The sequence below is a fragment of the Telmatherina bonti genome (assembly GCF_933228915.1).
Source record: "Telmatherina bonti genome assembly, chromosome: 8".
In the NCBI taxonomy this organism is placed as follows: Eukaryota; Metazoa; Chordata; class Actinopteri; order Atheriniformes; family Telmatherinidae; genus Telmatherina; species Telmatherina bonti.
The window spans coordinates 17,576,345-17,596,134 of record NC_136626.1 but is presented as its reverse complement, the minus strand read 5'-3'; the positions used below and the strand labels follow the sequence as shown (position 1 = coordinate 17,596,134).

Genomic DNA, 19,790 nt, shown 5'->3' with positions numbered 1-19,790 from the left:
CATTTTTTTCCTGCAGCCATTATACCCCTGTTCTTAGTTTCAGTGCATTGCTCATTGTGTCTTTAGACTGGAATGTGCAGAATGTTCTGCAACAAAGGAGGAAGTTAAAGAGTGATGGTTTCTTACTTACCAATATCAGACATATTTCCTATTCAACTGTCTCTGGGGAAAAACAGGGACCTTTCTGGGAAAGTTATACAGCACCAATCACATGTTGTGGACACTGTAAATATTCTCTCAAGATGGAAGTTTGGAATATATTAAATGTTTGAGCTGTTCATTTATTTTCCTGAAAGTTTTAATTAACATCTTAATCAAATATTAAAGAATTAATCCAGATTACAAAACATTCAAACATATCCTTTCAAACTTACTTTAATTACAGATGACACTCCAACCGGTAACAATTAATGACACTCCCTGACCACATTACTAGGAAACAACTTTCAAATGTCACTTTCTATTCAGATTAGCAGTAAACATGCATTTTACATACAATGTTAAAATCCCAAATATAAGTTTTTGAGAACTTGGGCAAAATAAAAACAAGTATTTCAACAGTTACACAACAACAGCAGTAAGGAAGAATTAGACTGAAATGATGAAAATAAAATATTAAAGCTATACATTTTTCAGAATTTCACAAACAATCTGTGAAGTTAAGCATCAGTAAAGCACTGTTCCATCAAACATGAGTATATAGATTATATCAAATGCACTCAGATTCTATGATATTCTCTTGGATACACACCTTACAAACCATTTTGTCATACATGATAAAACAAGTAAATAGTCAGAATTATGCTCTTGAGAGTCTGTTATCATAAACCGTTTTGCTAAAACACTATGACACTCGTCTGGGTTAAAATGCACACAAAGTGTCACAGCAGTTTTAACCATCTCAGTGAAATAATTGGCTCTTATCAAATGTAACTTCTTATTTAACAATAAAATTTTACAGAAAAACTCAATGGATCAGCATATCTAGAAGAAGAAGTGCATTTAGATAGCTTTAAATGTGTTCTGGTTGACATTAGTGCTTGATTCATCTGGTTGCCAGGATACTTTTTGATGATTTACAGGTTTAGTCATCACTTGATTAACTGCTGGCCTATCGGAAATATCAACCCTACACAACAAAATGACGTCATCTCACATTTCTGGCACAGCCTAACAACTTATCCACACATTATCCATGACACATGTAAAGTCATTAAAGAGTGGAAATACTAGGACTCAAATGTTTTTCTGCTATTTAAGTAACCCAAATACAACTTATCATGGAGAAGGAGGTGTTGGCTTTAAAGTAGACCGGGGTGTCACATTTGTTTTCTCTGTCACCCCCATGCCTTCTGACCCAAAATTGCTTCCAAGGGAAGCCTGTGTGAATCTGCGGATGGTTCCACGAAAAGATGGGTACAAGTTCATGATGGACGTCTCAGATAAGTCAAGGCGAGGGTGCACTCTTTTCAAAACAGACCTGCGGAACAGGATGTAAACCCATGGGTCTAGGATCTGGTTCCAGGTGGCAAAGCGTATCCATAGGAGAAGGTACCTGACCTTGAAGGGACTTCCGGACAGAGCAGTTTGTGCAATGAAGACCTGGTTGTAGGGAGATTTGTATCAGGATAAAATAAAGAGAGGAATGTAGAGCAAAAGAAAAAGAAATAGAGAAAAGGGGTAAACAAAAAAAATATCATGAATGAAGTTGAGTCAGAGATGAGAAAAATTAAAACAGACTGATAAAAACAAACATTCAACAGAAGAAATAGAAATATCAAATCCACAAAAAAGATACAGTGGGTTTAGTTTATATAGCAAAAGCACATGTACAATCAGTATTTGTTAAGTGCACTCATTGAATGGCTAATATTGCCATTGCCCTCCTGCTTTAGTTAAGTTGCAACATTTTGTGTGAGGCATAACCATATTTTAACATCTCTTGTGGAGCAAAACCAGCCAACAAGCTTCATTCACAAGAACAAATCAGCCCAGAGTTTACTGTAGCTGGTGTTAGAAATCAGTTCTTTTGTTTTATCCAAGAAACGTGAAGAAAACTTTGGCAAGATCTGAATCCATCCATCCATCCATTATCCGCTGCTTATCCGGGGTCAGGTTGCGGGGGCAGCAGCCTAAGCAGGGAAGCCCAGATTTCCCGCTCCCAAGCCACATTTGCCCCCCGCAGAGTTGGCATTCCCAGGCCAGCCGAGAGAGATATAATCCCTCCAGCATGTCCTGGATCTTCCCCGGGGTCTCCTCCCACAGGGACATGCTCAGAACACCTCACCAGGGAGGCGTCTAGGAGGCATCCTGACCAGATGCCCGAGCCACCTCAACTATGCAAGAGCTTGTTCTTTCAATCACGACCCACATGACCATAGGTGAAGCCAGGAACGTAGATTGACTGGTAAATTGAGAGCTTTGCCTTTTGGCTCAACTTGACAGATTAGTGCAGTGTGCATTACTACAAATGCCGCACCAATCTGCCTGTAGATCTCACACTCCATCCTTCCCTCACTTGTGAACAAAACCCCGAGATATTTAAACTCCTCCACTTGAGGCAGGACCTTGCTCCCGACCCGGACAGGGCAATCCACCATATTCCAGTTGAGGACCATGGTCACAGATTTGGAGGTGCTGATCCTCAACCCAGCCGCTTCACACTTGACAGTGAATCGCTCAAACGGGAGCTGGAGATCACACCCAGATGACGCCAACAGGACCACATTTTTCAAATCCACAAACCACATGTAGACTGGTTGGACAAACTCCCATGCCCCCCCCAGGACGCCAAAGAGGGTGAAGAGCTGTTCCGTGACCAGGACAAAAACCACATTGCTCCTCCTCAGTCCGAGATTCAACTACCCAACGAACCCTCCTCTCCAGAGGAATAGACCTTTCCAAGGACGCTGAGGAGTGTGATGCCCCTGTAGTTGGAGCACCCCCTCTGGTCTCCCTTCTTGAAAAGATGGGGGACCACCATCCCAGTCTGCCAGTCCAGAGGTACTGTCTCCGATGTCCACGTGATGCTGCAGAGACATGTCAGCCAGGACAGCCCCACAGCATCCAGAGCCTTGAGAAACTCTTAGCAGATCCTATCCACCCCCTGGGCCTTGCCGCAAAGTAGCTTTTTAACCACCTCAGTGACCCCAGCCCCAGAGATAGGAGAGTCCATTCCCGAGTCCCCCAGCTCTGCTTCCTTATCGGAAGTCGTGTTGGTAGGATTGAGGAGGTCTTTGAAGTATTCCCTCCACTGTGCCACAACGTCCTGAGTTGAGAACAGCAGCTCCCCATCTCAGCTGTACACAGCATTGACATAGTACTGCTTCCCAATCCTGAGTTGCCAGATGGTGGACCAGAATTGCCTTGAAGCCATCCAGAAGTTGTTCTCTGTGGCCTCGCCGAATTCCTCCCACGCCTGAGTTTTTGCCTTGGCGACAGCCAAAGCCGCATCCAGCTTAGCCTGTCGATACCTATCAGCTGCTTCCAGAGTCCCACTGACCAAAAAGGACCAATAGGACTCCTTCTTCAGCTTGACGGCATCCCTCACTGCAGGTGTCCACCAACAAGTTCTGGGATTACCGCTATGACAGGCAACAACGACCTTACGGCCCCAGATCCGGCTGGCCGCCTCAACAATAGAGGTACGGAACACAGCCCATTCGGACTCAATGTCCCCGTCTAATTCGGGACAAGGTTGAAGTTCTGCTGAAGGTGGGAGTTGAAACTTGCTCTGACAGGAGACTCTGCTACGACACTTTGGGCCTGCAGGCCTGATCGTCTTCCTCCACCACCATCTGAGCCAACTCACGCTGAGGTGGTGATCGGTTGACAGCTTTTACTTATGTATTCATTAATATCCTTAATAGTACCTTCTACAATTTTTGCCAGCCGTTATAAGTGTGGCCACATTTATGCTAGCATCACTTTTAAAATGAACATCATGATACAGGAAATAAATGAGGAAAGAAGACACTGACATTCTAACAAACTTTGACCTGTGCTGAATCTGTAGGAACGGGTAAACAGGACATATTCTACCAGTCCATTAAACCAACAAGCAAATAAATAAATATATAAATAAATATTGTGAAGAATGAATTGAAACTGCCATTAGTATTACATTTTCAGTGTCTTGAATCTGTGTTGTCTAAATGTTTTTCCAACATCCAAAACCAAAACATCAGATTAATCTGGAAAAACCTGGAAAGTGAAATAAGAAACATAAAACAAACTTAAATTAAATGTTGATGAGGACATTTTTACCTTTTCAATGTGTTTGGCATATAAAACACATTCAAAGTAAGAGACCAAAGAGATACAAACACACACTTCAAAGTACCCTCTACGACCAGGCAAGCAGAACAGACTGAATCATGCATGACAGCTGAAACTGCTCAGTGGAGATTGGACTTATGAGTCACGGGTTAAGTCTGGAATGTTTGAGTCTATGTTTCACCTCAGCAGTGTAAAATGAACACCCCACAACTACAAACAGGATAAGTTATTCTGCAGTGTAAGCAATTAAATGATGGACAACAATGAAAACCTCACTGCCTGAACTTGTCTGTAAAGTTCCAGCATTCACACAGGAAGGTCTTGGAAAAAATAGAATGTAATTCTTATAGCTATGACTTTATTATTTACTGTTATTCGTGTTACACCAATTGATTCATATTTTCACCACCTCCAAATGAGTTGTTTTGTTTTTACAAAAAGGTGCCTTGGCTTTCATGTTTCACTTCTATATTACCACTATAGCTCAGAAAAAACAAAGTCCTTATTGGCTTTGGAGTAGAACGCTCCTATTTTTCAAAGCAAGTAATTTTTGTCCTTCAGGCTTGGAAAGGAAGGACAACTTGGTTGTTACTTTCTCTGGTACAGTTTTCAGACAGGTCCTAAAGCCTTTATTGAGGTTTTTATTTCTCCAGAGCAGACTGGAAAACTTGTTGTGTAACCTTTATTAGAAATAACTGCTGCAGCTCTGCTCAAAAGAAATATTTAAGTAACCTGGTGAAACTTAAACCCACATATGGATAATCTTTCTGGGTTTGGATCAGAAGCGGTCTGTGTTAGTTTAACAAAATAAAATACCACACAAGCAAATGTGAGAGCATAAGTTATTTCACTGAAATATGGATAAAATTGGATGAGAAAAATGGATGTAGCAAACCATGATGGAAAACAAGATGCACTATTAAGCATGCGCTCAGTAATGCTGTAAGTTTATGGGTAATTGTTTGACATTCATGAAACTGCAAAATGCAAATGCGTTTCTATCTGTATAATTAGCAGATGACTCAGACATGCTGATGTAGCCGGCAAACTATAGCCCAAAGCTGAATTATAATGGGGATGACCAATGACATGGAAAGCTGTGATTTATCATTTTTTTAAAGCATCTTGATATTATTTGTGGTCTTTACTCGCCTTAGTCGGGACACTTGAAAAATGATGTAAATCCAGGGGTCAAATATCTGGTTGAGGGTGGCCATTCGAATGTAGAACAAAATCATGTCATCATTAGCAGAAGATTTCACCGCTCTCCTCAGAATATATATCTGTTTAGGGAATTACACAACTAAGGTTAGACAGAGAATTAATTTCCAGTCAGGGGCTTTAATCCTTATCATTCCTAAATTAGCTGTGCACAGTTAGTGCTTCTTGGAAGAAATATAAACAAATTACAATCTGGTAGATTAAGCAACAAAAAGGATAAAAATAGGTTTGAAGATTGCAGAGTTGAAGAGTTTTGAACATCATTCCAGAGAGGACAAAAGGGCAAAAATACAAACAGCTCAATAGGCATGAAACTATAAGAATCAGATGCACTAGATTATCACACTAAAATCTAAACTAATAATATATTAATACTATAGTATACTAATTTATGCTTTACACAGTTGCAATAGCATGTATTTACTTTAAAGCCTTAAAAGAATTATACTCAAATGCTGAAATATGGCATTTCAAAGTCAACACAAACAGGAATTTTAACAGCGGATAAGACTAGAGGGCTCTCACATGAACTTTTTAAGAAATTGCATCATTAAGAATAAATGAGGCTCACATCAGAAAGCAGAGAAAAAGAGTTTCTTTTGATGATGCCTCATTAAAAAAAACAAACACACACACAAAAAAAAAAAAAAAACTGAGAAAACCTGGGCAGCCCAGTTTCGGGTGCGGGCCTGTTGTGAGAAGAGGCAGTTAATAACTTAAAACAGTCAGAAAGAGGGATTTTTAAGAAATGATTAAAATACAGGATGCAAGAGAAGATTGGGCTGAGTGTGGAAATATTCCCTTTTTGTCTTCAATAGAAAAAGGAACATTGTAATAGACCACATGACAATGTCAACAAAAGAGTCACACACACTTGTGCAGGTCAAAACCAAGTCACAGGCTTTCCAGTGTTGGCCAAAATCAGTGTAAAAAGACCAGACTCTTCCTGTTTATTCTGTAAAATGATGTCATATAAATTTATATGCAATATGCGATAAAATGTTTTCTTTCTTTCTTTTCTTTTTTAAAAGCAAAAACTTTCTGTTGAACAATTGATTTGATCTTTTTAAATATTGAGTAACTAAATTTATCTTGTGAAAAAAAAAATCCTTTCAAAACAATGCTAAAAGCCAGATCAACATTATTGTAATAATTCTTTTTGTCAGAGATTTAATCATTGTTGTTTTCTTTGGTTGTTTCCAAAATAAAAGAAAACCCAAAAATAACTAAACATATTACATGCAAACCCAGACAGTGGTTACATATAAAAAAGAAATAAACTCACCAAAAGGGGACACCAGCAGATAGTAGCAATGAGCATGATCAGAATAAGCTGCACCATCATTTCCACTTCATGGTCTCTACGCCGCTGGATCCTGTCCGGTCCACAGCATACCTTAATCAGAGTCACCACACTCACTGTGTTCAGCAAAAAAGACACAGTGATGCTAATCAGTCCAACCAGGGAGAAGAGAAGGGAAAAGGCCACGTCATTCCTCTCTGGGCTGACGTTGAGAAAGCACCAGGAGCCAGGCGTCTGAATGTGATAGCTACCAAAGCCTGTTAGGGGTAGCAGCGATATGCAGCCAGCAACAAACCAGACCATCAACACCATGGAAACGGTCCGTCCTTTGGACATGCTGTTGGAACGTGCAAAAGGATGGTTGATGCCAATAAAGCGCTCCACAGCCATGGTGGCACTGAGCAGCAGTGGACACAGTCCATAGAACACCATAGACATACCCATAAAGTTGCAGAAATGGCAGGTGGGGTCCTTATGAGTCCAATCAACACGCGTAATGTAGAATGAAACCACAACCGTGCCCGTGACGAGGAGACCCATGAAGTCAGTAACAACCAGACCGCCCAGGAAGATGAGGAAGAAGGAGCGTGAGTGGCTTTGTACTCGCTTGCAGGATTTAATAAGCACAATGAAGGCAATGAGATTGGAGGTGAGGCCCAAAGTGGAGAAGGTAGCTGAGTAGTAGACTTTACCCATGTTTGGGTCATACTTATATGGGGTGCTGGTGTTGGAATAACATACTGGGGTGTTGCTGTTGGTGTCGTTCATGGTGATCAGCTGGTTTGGAGTTTCAGATCTCTCAGACAATACCAGTGAAAGAGATCTCATTCCTCCATTTAACCCTTAAAATATGAAAAAAAGAGAAGAAAAATTTCAGTCTACAGAGTGTTCACATCACATCATGTCATATCATCATAACATATATCGTCTTGTATCGTATCGTATCGTGTCGTGTCGTGTCGTGTCGTATCGTATCGTATCGTATCGTATCATGTACATACATTTCCAAATAAACTGCAAAAAAAAAGAAGCAAAAAAGTGACAGTTCAGACAGACTACAGTAGGAACACCCACACAGACAACGATGGACAGAAGGGCACATTGCCCTAGCTGAAATAGAGAAAGAGAGCTGTTACAGCCTGGCAGGAAATGTAGCTGTGAGAGTGGTATAATGACACAGTCACTAACAGGAAATACATGCTGCAGCCTATAATTAGTCTACCATATTGCGCTTTGTGGTCTAATACAATATAGCCCAATATATGGCATGTCATTGTTGAAAATGGCTTCTGGGAAATGCTAACACACTACACTGGATCCCCTAATGAAATCAAATATGGGGTTAAAAATATATTAGTAATGGAAAATATTTTTTTGTGGCCTACCATGGATATCAATAACAAACTGAAATTACTATTAAATATTAAAAAAAGATACATCCCCCACTTTTTTTAGATTCTACATGTTCATCACAAAACTTATCACACTATGAAGTAATAAGCTTCACATTTATTTCAGTAATGTATACACTGACAATGAGGATGATATGTCTGTCTCTATCAGGATTTTTGTGTTCAGGAAAAGCATATCGTATATATTATAACTCTACAATATTTACAAGGCAAGATGAATGTTTAGGATGTGGAAGAAATACAAAAGTTGCTACAAGCAAATGTAGCAAGTAAATAAAAAACAACTAATAAAAACAATGACATGACTTGTGCTGATATTGTACTGTACATGTAAAGTTTAAATAGCCTTGCATGTTGGAAGCAGGAAACAACTGCTTAGATAACATGGCTTTCAATGCCCAGAAACAGTGTCATGTTAATGCTATGGAAATATCTTTCACAAGTCAATGTACTTTCTGGTAACCTATTGTTTAGCTTCCTTACTTGAAACCAGTTGAAACCAAAAGGAAGCAGGTAACCAGTACATAAACATGAGATAAAAAGCAGGAGCAGTTTTCAGTACTCATATATTTGCTTGCACTCACATTTCTATGTGATATGAAACTGAAACAAATAAATATTTTAGTTATCATCTTGGTTCAGCTCATCTTCATGTGTTAAGATGACACAGCAACTATATCTCACAGCATTTTGTGAACGTGTCATGCTTGTTAATTTGTATGTATCAAGCATTAAAACTGGTTTAAATGTTGAAAATTTTGTGATTTGAGGAAAACTGACTTTTATTCAGGTAAAAAAAAAAAAGCTATCTTGTCTTGAAATTGCCACAATCCCTTGACGAGACAAGATGAGGAATATGAGACAAATTCAGGACTATCTGGGGGCAGACAGATGGAGATAGGACTTTATTTGAAATAAACTATTTAAAGAGTTGTTTTTTTTTTCAGGCTGGCACCAAAGTTGAATGTTGAAATACATTACTTTGAGAATTATGTTAAACTCATTTAAAACAAACAAAAAAACAAGAAAAACCCCACAATAAACCAAAACAAACCCCAAAACATGTGCATCAGTAGGAAAGCAGGTATTTTAATTTCATGATTGTTTCAAGTGCTACCATCTGACTGGGTTGCTCTGGCAAAATTGCTCGGATTCACGTGCTTGATGGAGCACATAAACTTGTCAAGTACTCTGAGTCTTAACAGCTTAAGCAAAAACAGAAGGTCTGACTGTTCAGTTCGACCATAAAAGTACAGATAAGACATATGGTTTACGTCTGGTTTTCTTTTAGGAGTTTGGCATCAGCATGACTTCGGTTATGTTTTAAAAACAAAACAAAATGCAAAGTAAAAAGTATATGCCAAAGAAAACATTTGTATTGTTTTTACAAAGGTGAAAACTGTCTAAAAAGTTAGACTTCCAGCAGGATCGTTTGCCTTAGAAACATTGTCACATCTGTGACTGAGAAACACTGAGGTTTTTCTAAACATCTAAAAGGGCAATATTTCACAACAACGGGGGCCGTAACACAAGATCATGCAATTCCTTAAAAAGAATCATTATTTTCTCATTTACAAATAAAAAAGTCTTGCGGGTGTTTGGTTGTTTGCATTATGAAAGTTTTATTTTATACCTTCTACAATGAATTTGTTTTACGACCAATACAGAAAATTAGTATTCTGTATATATATTGCAGGGGTCATTATTAAAGTAATCCTAAGACTTAACCTACCAGTCAAAAGTTTGGATACACATTTCCTCATAAGATTTAAAGGGAAAGTGTGTCCAAACTTTTTTACTGATACTGCATGACTCATAGAACTCAGTCAGATCTACAAATCAATACAAACGTTGCTTCTTTGATTGCTGTCAGCTTCTTAAAGTAAATAAAGATGTGAAAAGCAGATCGTTTTGAAAATTAAATTAGTCAAAACTAGCTTTTGGGATTCTCAGTCAATTTGTGAAAATGTATTTGGTGCCACTAAAAATGTAAAATGGTTTACAACTGAATTAATGGATATTTGTTAAAACTACAATCATGTGCTGGTAGGGAAACATGCTAAATAATATCCAGAATTAATTAGCTTTAATAAGCTAGTGTGTACGCAACAAAAGTACATATATCTGTATATAGTCCATTACTCATAACATAGAACTCAAATGAGTAAACACTGAATTTACATAGAAAGCAAAAAGGAAAGCTAAAACAATAATTTCAACTTAAAGGGCGCTAATCCACATTTCATCCAAACAATGGATTTAATGTGGAGCAAAATGAAACTAAACTGCAGAGAATAGAATATAAAACAAAAGGTAGCAATCAGACAAATAGCTGAAAAGAGACTAAATTCATAATTTGAACTGAAATGCACAAAAAATCGTCTATTATCACTACTGCAAACATAGAAACAACATAAACAAAATGTTTTCAATAACAGTTAGAGAGTAATTAGCCTTCGTCTTACCACCGATGAAGTGCTTGGAAGGACCAGGTTAAATCTCTTGTGAATTTGTTTAACTACTCCTCCTAAACCATTTCTGTGTTTGCATGATCATTTTTAGTAGCAACACAGACTCAGGAAGGGTGGAGAAGATATTATTTAAAGTAAGTTCCCTCTCATAGAAAAAAAAAAAAATCATAAAAACAAAATAACAACAACAACAACAACAAAAAAAACAATAAAAAATGTCTATGTAACAGCAGCTGGTTTCTGTCCTACAGCAGCGCAGATATGCATCTTTCCCCTTCTGGTCACACTTCCTTTTGCTTAGCTCACTCCCTGGAAAACAAAGGGGAAGGGCTCTACAAAGACACTTCATCATCTGTCAGGCAAGGGAATGTACATGCACTGGGGACATGGCATATCCACCATGTTAGGGTTTAAATACCCATTTATTTTCTATGTGAGTGTTTGTGAAGAAGTTTATGCAGCCTCTTTTGGAAAATAACATTTTGCATCAAACAGAATGGGCCAGAATTCAAAAGAGCCGAAGCGAGTGTGCAAAATTTATATGAAAGTAAAGATGATCTGACACAATGATGCATGGAGCTTGCCTCACAAAAACTATATGCCAGTGGAAAAAAAACTACATTAAATATTTGCTCATATTATGAATAAAACAACATACAAAACAATCAAACTACAACTTTTGGAGAAGGTTTATTGTCACAGTTCAGCTACTTAACAAGGATAAATAGGGAAGCTCTGCCTGTAGTACATGATACTACAATTATCATCTATTAATTGAAGGCTTACAGTTTGACTGGTATGACATCAGAATAATCAGTTATTCTCACTGATAAGTGTCGGAGTGAAGCAAGCAGCGGCAATAGCATTACACTATCTGGCTGCTATCAAAAACTGGATAAGAGTCTCTAAAGTTTAGAGACTGTTAAGAGTCTAAACAGTAAAAATGCAAACAAAAATAGGATTACTCCTTCTGAAATGTTGAGACTTTGTTTAGACTATTAGAATTCTATATTTCCTGTTTTGCTGTGGGATTTATTTTTGTGTACTTGACTTTATTTGCTTTATATGCACTTCCTGTTTTATTTACCCATTTGATTCCGGTTTTCCCTTGTGCCTCTGTGTTTTATCCACATGTTTTGAGAAATTTCACACCGGTATTAGGTGACTGTATGCATACTACCACTATAGCTGTAGAACTGTAGCTCCAACAGTTATAATCACTCATACACTACCAATCCAACGTTTGGAAACACTTTCCAATGGGAAAGTTTGACTGGTAGTGTATGTCATTGTCATTTCATGGCCCAGCAACTCTTTGGATACTGAAATCAACATTTTATGTGCCACTCAAAACAAGACACACAATAAAAAGTTTATATCCACTCCTTTAACACGGAGCAGCATCATTGCTGTCATCAATGCTGTCATTAGCAGAGTGCTGTGTAACACACCACTGGAGAATCCACAGCGAACATTAAACTATTTTGACACTGATACCGTAGTGACAGCAACCCCTACAAGTTAGGAATGTTTGGACACAGACATCTGATTTGACCAAACATAAATACAGATTTTCAATTCTAAAATAAGATATTTGGACAAAGGATTAACAACGGGTAAAACTTACAATTAAATGGGTTGGCAGTAAATGTGGTACACTGCATCATTGTTATTTAAATCTTGTGTTTAGTCTAATACTTTAGAAAATATATATCACTTCATATTTAGATAAACAACAGTTTGTGCTGAATCACAACACATTAAAAGTATATTCATGCATATCATATGTATGCCTTAATTGTAGGGTTGGATCTGAATAAGAGGACCAGATCAAATAATTCTTAATCAGTTCTTACTTTATATCAGGACCAATATGTCATAGCCAGTAATTGTGCTGGGATACTTAGCAAGTTTAGCCCATATCCATGAATTTGAAAAGAACACATGCTTTGCAGCTTCATGCTACAAGCAAGCTATCAGAAAAACAGTTGAGTGCATGATTTGAACCTTTAAAAAGCATCACATGTTGCTCTCTTTTCCAGATAAACTTTCATCTTTGATTGTTTAAGCCATGTGTGACATTGCAAAAGAGTTATGACTCTGTCATAAGCAGTTTGTTTTTTATTTAACTTGGCCTTTTTCGCAAGTATTTTTATTTATTTAATCTTTTTTTTTTTTTTTTTTTTTTTTTTTTTTAATAGGAAAATAAAATGGATAAGTTGATGGAAATGGCAATAATAAAGCGCTGGAGTCCAACACTTTGGATACATTAATTTTACTGTGTTCAAGCTTGTCATACCTTCCTCTATTGCCTGTGTAATAAACAAAGGGGACTTAGGTAAACAAAAGACTTTCTCAAACAGAATGAACGAATGCATGCTTTATGTAGAGCATAACATGAAAAAAATAAACTAAAACGTAAAAAAAACCAATTCAACCTAACAAAATAAAAATGAAGACAAACACTCATCATAACTTAACTTCCTGCAAGGAGTTATAAGAAGCACAAGCTTGTTTAAGGGTTCCTTCACCGTAAATGAGCATCATTACTATGACAACGTGTTTATGTTTTAGAATAAGTATACCATTTAACACATTGACTTAACATTTAAAAGTATTAACTAAAATGAAATAATGAAAAAATTCTTTGGACTACAAAGGACGCAAACTGCTGATTGAAAATCCGAGTTTATTCTTTTTTTCTTCAGCCATAGATGCACATGACCGTTTTTTTACATACTTAATAGCAAGAGTCCTATTGCATCTACTATATTAAGCTCTACCTTGTGAACAAGTAGCATTAGGCATGAGAAAGTGTTTGTGGAGTAAACACCCAGTGTTTACACAGTAGCTGGCCTGGAATCTGATCTTGAGGGAGCACTTTGTCCTTTGCCTCAATTTCACTTCCTGTTTTTTCATCACCAAGCCTGAACCAGGACAAAAAAAAGAAAAATACAGTCCAAAAAAACAAAACAAGCAAAAAAAAACAAAAAAAACAACGACAACCCCCTGCACAATAATACAACAACGACTAGATAGTTTTATAATGATTAGACATTCTTCCGAGCATTAGTGGCCTTTACTACAGTAGGCTTCAGTGTCCTTTAGCTAAATGTCTCACCAGGTAGGTTGGCTTCATTAAAAAGCTTTCTAACACGAGAATGCAAATGTTAGCAAAGCTGATTTAGAAACATGTTCCCATCCAGCATGTGTGGAGACAAAGGTTATGTTCTCCCTGGTTTTCTCAGGCTGCTCTGAAAACATACTTTTTAGTCATGTGACAATTCTAATTAGTTTCTCTGTAACCTGTGATGCACTTTATAGTCCATCCAGACTGTAATGTTCTTTTTAGTGGATGTGCAACCTCAGTTGCCACCTGGTTTCAGGGGTTTCCTTAGTTAGGAAATATTTTATTTTTTATAAATAAGCTCATATAAGCACAGTAAATATACACTGTGAAATGAACTAGGGTGGATCATAGAATGCATTTGTTTCAAGTGGATTAAATTCGATTTAATTCTTAAAAGTCGCTTGAGGTGGTGACCTTGAACAAACTCAATGGACGAATGGAAATTTCAAGATCTAGAAAAACCTCATAAAACTGTTCCGTGTACAACAAGAGAGGATGCAAAATCCATATGCTGGGAAAACCTCCATACAAGGAATGTTTGTACATGTTTGACTACCTTAAACTACTAAAGGTCTCAAACTGTGAGCAGACACAAAGCTGTGACTCAAAACTGGGACTGTAAAATAACATATTGACGTATTTGCACACAATGTTTAAGGACTTGAGTCTTAAACTCAGCCAAAAACATGAGCAAGAGCAGAATAAGTAAATGCAGCAGCTTCAGCCTCTTCTCTGTACACATTAAACATGTGAACTATTTGGTAGCTGTACCACTGGTGAGGAAAAAAAGATTATGATACAAACTTCATCACACCAGTAATAAATCTCCCCATAAGACTACAGAAAGAAGAGAAAGACAGACATATACTTGTAGCAGTGAGAAGAAACTTTAAATAAGATTGCTGTTCTTTTGTGTTTTCATGACTTCTTCGTCAACCCCTACTTCACATTATCTCGGCACAATTCTCTGCAAACAATAAAAAAATATCAATTTTTTTTTATGCATAAGAATTTAATATTCTAAATGCAAATAGATAAAAGATACATACTCCCTACTGATACAAAAAGTAAAGAATTAAGAGCAACTCATTTGAGATGGGCGAAATCAACTTGTCATTTGCAATCTAACCCCCTGTGATCTCATCACACCAACTTCATTACATTGTCTTCCATTCCATTGTTCAGCTACAGACAAGTCTGAAACTCCCATTTACGTGACAATTATGTGCGCATGAAGCAGTCCCAGTCAATCTGCATAGAAACTTTTAAATCACCAGTTCTGCTCCCTGTGTTCCCTTTACTTATACCTGCTCAAGGACGCTTTGTCTCTGCAGCATCTAATATCTTGTAGGTTAAATTGTATTATTCTCTGCTCAGACTAACTCCATCACACAGATTTAGAGTGATTTCTCCATCATTATGCACAATCAAGCCTGACCATATTAGGTTGACTGGCACCCAGTTTTTCATCTCTCCAAATGCAATTCTTCAAAATCTGTCACTAACCTGAAACATTTCCTTCCTCTTTCCTGTATCTCTATTCACATCATTTACTTTCCTGAATGCAAATTGTCTAAGTATATCTTTAATCTTCATTATATACACATATATTCAGAAAGGTTTGAGAAAAGAAAGCTGTCATAGTTATTCATTCATGCGGGGGTTTGGTGGATCATTAAAAAACCTGACACTACATATAAAGCCAAACACATCATGCTATATATGACTTTCTGAGATCTCTGCACCATCCACAAAGTCTGGAAGAATTTCTTAAAACCTCCATCCCTCAATCCATCTGTTTGTCCATCTATTCATTTATCCATTCCACACTCACTGAATCCAATTCAGGGACCTGGGGAGGCCACCAGTACATTACTGGACCAACACAGATGCAAAATGACAACTCACTCTTTCTTTAAACCGATTCTGTAATTAAAAGTAATTCTTTAACATGGGTTTAAACTAGCTGCTTTCATCAATTATGATTCAGTAGTTCCTCTTTTAATTCATTCTTGAACCAAAAAATGGTGAATTTGAAATAAATATGCAATAATATACATGTCTTTACAGTCAGACTGCAGGCAAGATGCTTTTAAAAGGAAAGAAAAAGCTTTTTAATAAAAAATGGTGTGTGTTTAGAGACCTGCTGTGTATAATTTGCCAATCTGGATTAAATAATAATGCTGGCAACTGTGTTACTTGAGTGGCTATCGGCACAAACCAATAAGCTGCATCCATCGCCAAACAAGGCTCTCTTTCTTGGAATGCCCACTTAAGTATATCATTAGCGCATTTACTCCAATATTAATAAGTAAACAGGAAGCTGTCAGCAGGAAGCCCTTGATGGTTAAACAACGAAAGTGACAGTTACTTTATTTTACAAACCATCTTATCTCCTTTGCAACAAAACTGGATCCACTTGGCAGTTTTATGAACTACATGAGCAATTACTCTGTTGAGGTTGGTATAGTCTAGGATAGTTTATTTTCTTCATGTTAAAGGTAAGTAGATGCAGTAGCATGTGAACACTTTTTTTTTTTTATTGGGCTTTATTCTTGTGTATTGGGGCTGGAGATGACTTAGTGTACATTGTACGAAAATTCAGTGCAAGTATTCACCAGAAGGAGAAGCTGCACTTCATTAGAGGACCCTGTCGATGTTGATTTGGTTAGAATTAGAACACACTATCATCATATTTCATGCTAAACTCATCTTCTGCACTTCTTACTGTGTTGGATTGTGATATTGTGTTCAAATGGACATGCGTACAAGAAGGTTTTAACGGTTCTTGTACAGATGGTTTCATATTTCCTTAATCATGCCTGTAAAATTCAATTGAGACAGCAACAGACAGCATTGCAGGATTATATTCACAGCCGTCATGCTCATGGCGTTTCCCATTACGGAAACATTATCTTTACTGTACTGGGCCTATGCTGTTAATGAACTGGTGTTTCAGATGACATCTGAGACAAAAGTACAAATGAGCTTTTAGAAACAGCTATAGAAGAAGTGTTCTTTCTCAACACAGGGCAAATTTCAAAGGCTTTGCTGCTTGAGTTTACAGCACTTGTAAAACATAAACTAAATCATGACTTTCTAATCAGAGCCAAGCTGTTACATCACAGTAGGTCTTACTAGTGACATTCCTTGCCCTTGTATGGGCATAGATAGAGGGGGGAAAAAAAATCTAAACAAGAGATATGTGTTCTCTTGTCAGGCACTGAGCTAAACTTATTTCTAACTGGATCAGCTGGATCAAACATCTCATGTAAGACTGATTCCAGAAACTAACAGAGTGGATATTGCTTGTGCACAGCTTCATTTTTTCCAAAACTTTCCTGAAAGTAGACCTGTTAAAAATACTTTGTATAATTATAGCAGATGTAAGAATGTTAAGAAAAAAAAAAAAAAAAAGAGGTCCCACTGCCCTGGAAATTTGGACGCGATTATGAAAAAACTTACATTTATTTAGGACCAGGTAACAGAAGAGACAGAAGGCAAAAACTACTCTGAAGCACACTGACTAGCCATGAGACTAGCTTTTTGGTTTTGTTTGAAGTTATTTCTCTTGTGAACGTAAACAGAAGCAACAATCTTTTTTTTTTATTTTTTTATTTTCATAAGATATGATTAGTTTATTTTACAGTGCTGAGAGTTACAAATGGTTAAATGTGAAAACCATGACTGCTTTATCCTGTGTTGCCTTTAACCAAAAAAATGGACAATACAAACATTTGAAAAGTAAAATAGATGGTAACAGAAGAGGATAAAACAGAGATTGTGGATTATATGGAGATTCATGGCAAAAAGGAAAGACGTGATAAGGAGATGGGAGACTGCAGCAACTAGCAAGTCTTTCCCTTTGAGCAGGAGCCTGTTCTTAATAGCACCAATCACTCAGTGGTAGAGCTCAGGCTACACACAGAGATGGTAGAAAGGAACCAGAGAACACAAGACAGATTACAGGAAATAACCAGCACTGAGAACAAGAGTCATGTCACTGCACAGTTTTGAAATGCCTTCGCTTACTGCTGACAGATGTTTGAACACAGTTCACAGCAGGGCCTTTTTACATGTTAGGTCTTAAATAACATGGCTGTACAAAGACATGTCATTTACCATAGTCAAGGCTGTTAGTATTTGTCTAAATACATTTTCCTGATGTTGGTGTGGGGCTGCTACAAAGCATTACTAACAACAACAACAAAAAAAACCCTCATAATGGTGTGATTAGCATAGAGAAAGCAACAACCTCTGGAGATGGCAATGCATTTCAGTAAATCATCTATGTTAATCTCTGAATTAATTGAATGGAAATAGCTCTTAAGTGTTGTCACCATGACAATTAAATGCTAAGCAATATCCTGCAGATGGCAGCAAAGTTCTTTAACAGTTTTCTTCCATTTTTTTCTTTACAGGAGATGCAATATTTAATTTGAAACCTTTTTACATTTTAGTTGCAGAACACTTACATGTTTGAGCAGTTTTACTGTTAATAGAATATCTATGCTCTTTTTTTCTTCAGTCACTGTGTCTTCACCTTGTACTCCAGTCATGTACGGTGCCATTCAGTCACAATGATTTTGCAGGGTGATGGACCAGATCCGTCACGTGCGTTTTGAATACAATCAAAGGGATGTAAAAAGGTAGAAGGGATCCTCCTGTCTCTACATTTTATTTATCAGTGATCCTTGGCTGCTCATGCACATCATCAAAGCAGAGCTGTTTCCTTCGTGATGAATCAGTAGGCATGTGGCACAGTAGCCTTCTGACACCTTTATGGTTCTGGCTGCAGTTCAAATGTCAGTAAATCTCCTGTTATAAATGGCAGTCATAAACATCTAATGGTCTGTCATGAATATTTTAGATCCCTGAATATCGTACAGAAATGACCTCTGGAAAACTACACTCTGAACAAGACACATCTCTCAGATGGATAACCTCCCAAGCCGGTGCAACACAAGGTCCCTTTTTCTGGTTCTTTGGCTTTTTTTTTTTTTCGTGGTGTGATTGGATTGATTTGTCATTTGCAACAGAAGGAGCTTGGCCACGGGGCTGTGGATAATCCAATTTATCGCTTTGCCATTTATTACAAATTTCTGTAGCTTTTGGGTCCACTGTCACATCGATTCGTTGATTGCTTGCTTAGCTGGGTCCTAATGAGCTGCTGTCTGAATCACTGCATAATCGCCGCCCTAATTCACTTCCTCGCCTACCCTCACACTCTGACGGCTGGCTCTCCACTATAAGAACAGAATAGACTGAAACATCTTTGCGAACAGACAATTAGTAACATCTTCATTGAAATAGGGTGTCATTCTGCAGATATTACCCTTTAAAAAAATTATTCTCTTTGAGACTCAAGAGAATGATGTCAGTGGTTGTGCGTCAGGTGACGATCTGGTTTGCAGTGGCACATCATCCCATAAATCAAACCAGCTGTAAATATGAGGGAGCTCTCAACACCAGCCAGTCAGGATTATACAGACATACATCATATGTTATGATGTATGCTCCCACATTATTACATTTTAGCTCCTTTCAGGTACCACTGAAATAATTGCTGATTATTAATGGTACATCACAAGAAACAGAGAGGATAAGTCAGATAACACATTTCCACTTAGTGGAGACCTAGAAATAAGTTAAACAGGGCCTATAAATAGCTCTCTAATTTCATCCTTCATACTCAATAACTACTAGCCTACATGTACTTTGAAAAAGGGATGGAGATTGCTTTGTTTTATAGCCTATAACAGCATATAATTAAAGTGAGGAAGGAAGTGAACAATTTACCCATTTATAAACCCTGAAACTGCACTAAAGGTGAGCAGGAACTATTTATTTGAAAACCACCCTGCCACTGTACACGTTAGTAATCAATATACACATGGTGTGTTTTCCAAAATAAAAGCCAAAAAAAAAAAAAAAAAAGGACAAAAGGTAAAGATGAATTAGATATTTATTATCAA

At 37.5% G+C, this 19,790-nt stretch overlaps 1 protein-coding gene across 1 annotated transcript; it reads right to left on the bottom strand.

Annotated features, from left to right (window-relative positions):
* Positions 1 to 668: 668 nt before the first annotated feature.
* Positions 669 to 10,914, bottom strand: tbxa2r (thromboxane A2 receptor). The gene is made up of 3 exons (XM_079245022.1): positions 10,680 to 10,914; positions 6,785 to 7,644; positions 669 to 1,602 (listed from the first exon to the last, which is right to left on the bottom strand). Exons 2-3 carry the CDS (start codon positions 7,628 to 7,630, stop codon positions 1,279 to 1,281), a joined length of 1,170 nt encoding a protein of 389 aa, XP_079101148.1. The 5' UTR covers positions 7,631 to 7,644; positions 10,680 to 10,914; the 3' UTR covers positions 669 to 1,278.
* Between the last annotated feature and the right edge of the window lie 8,876 nt (positions 10,915 to 19,790).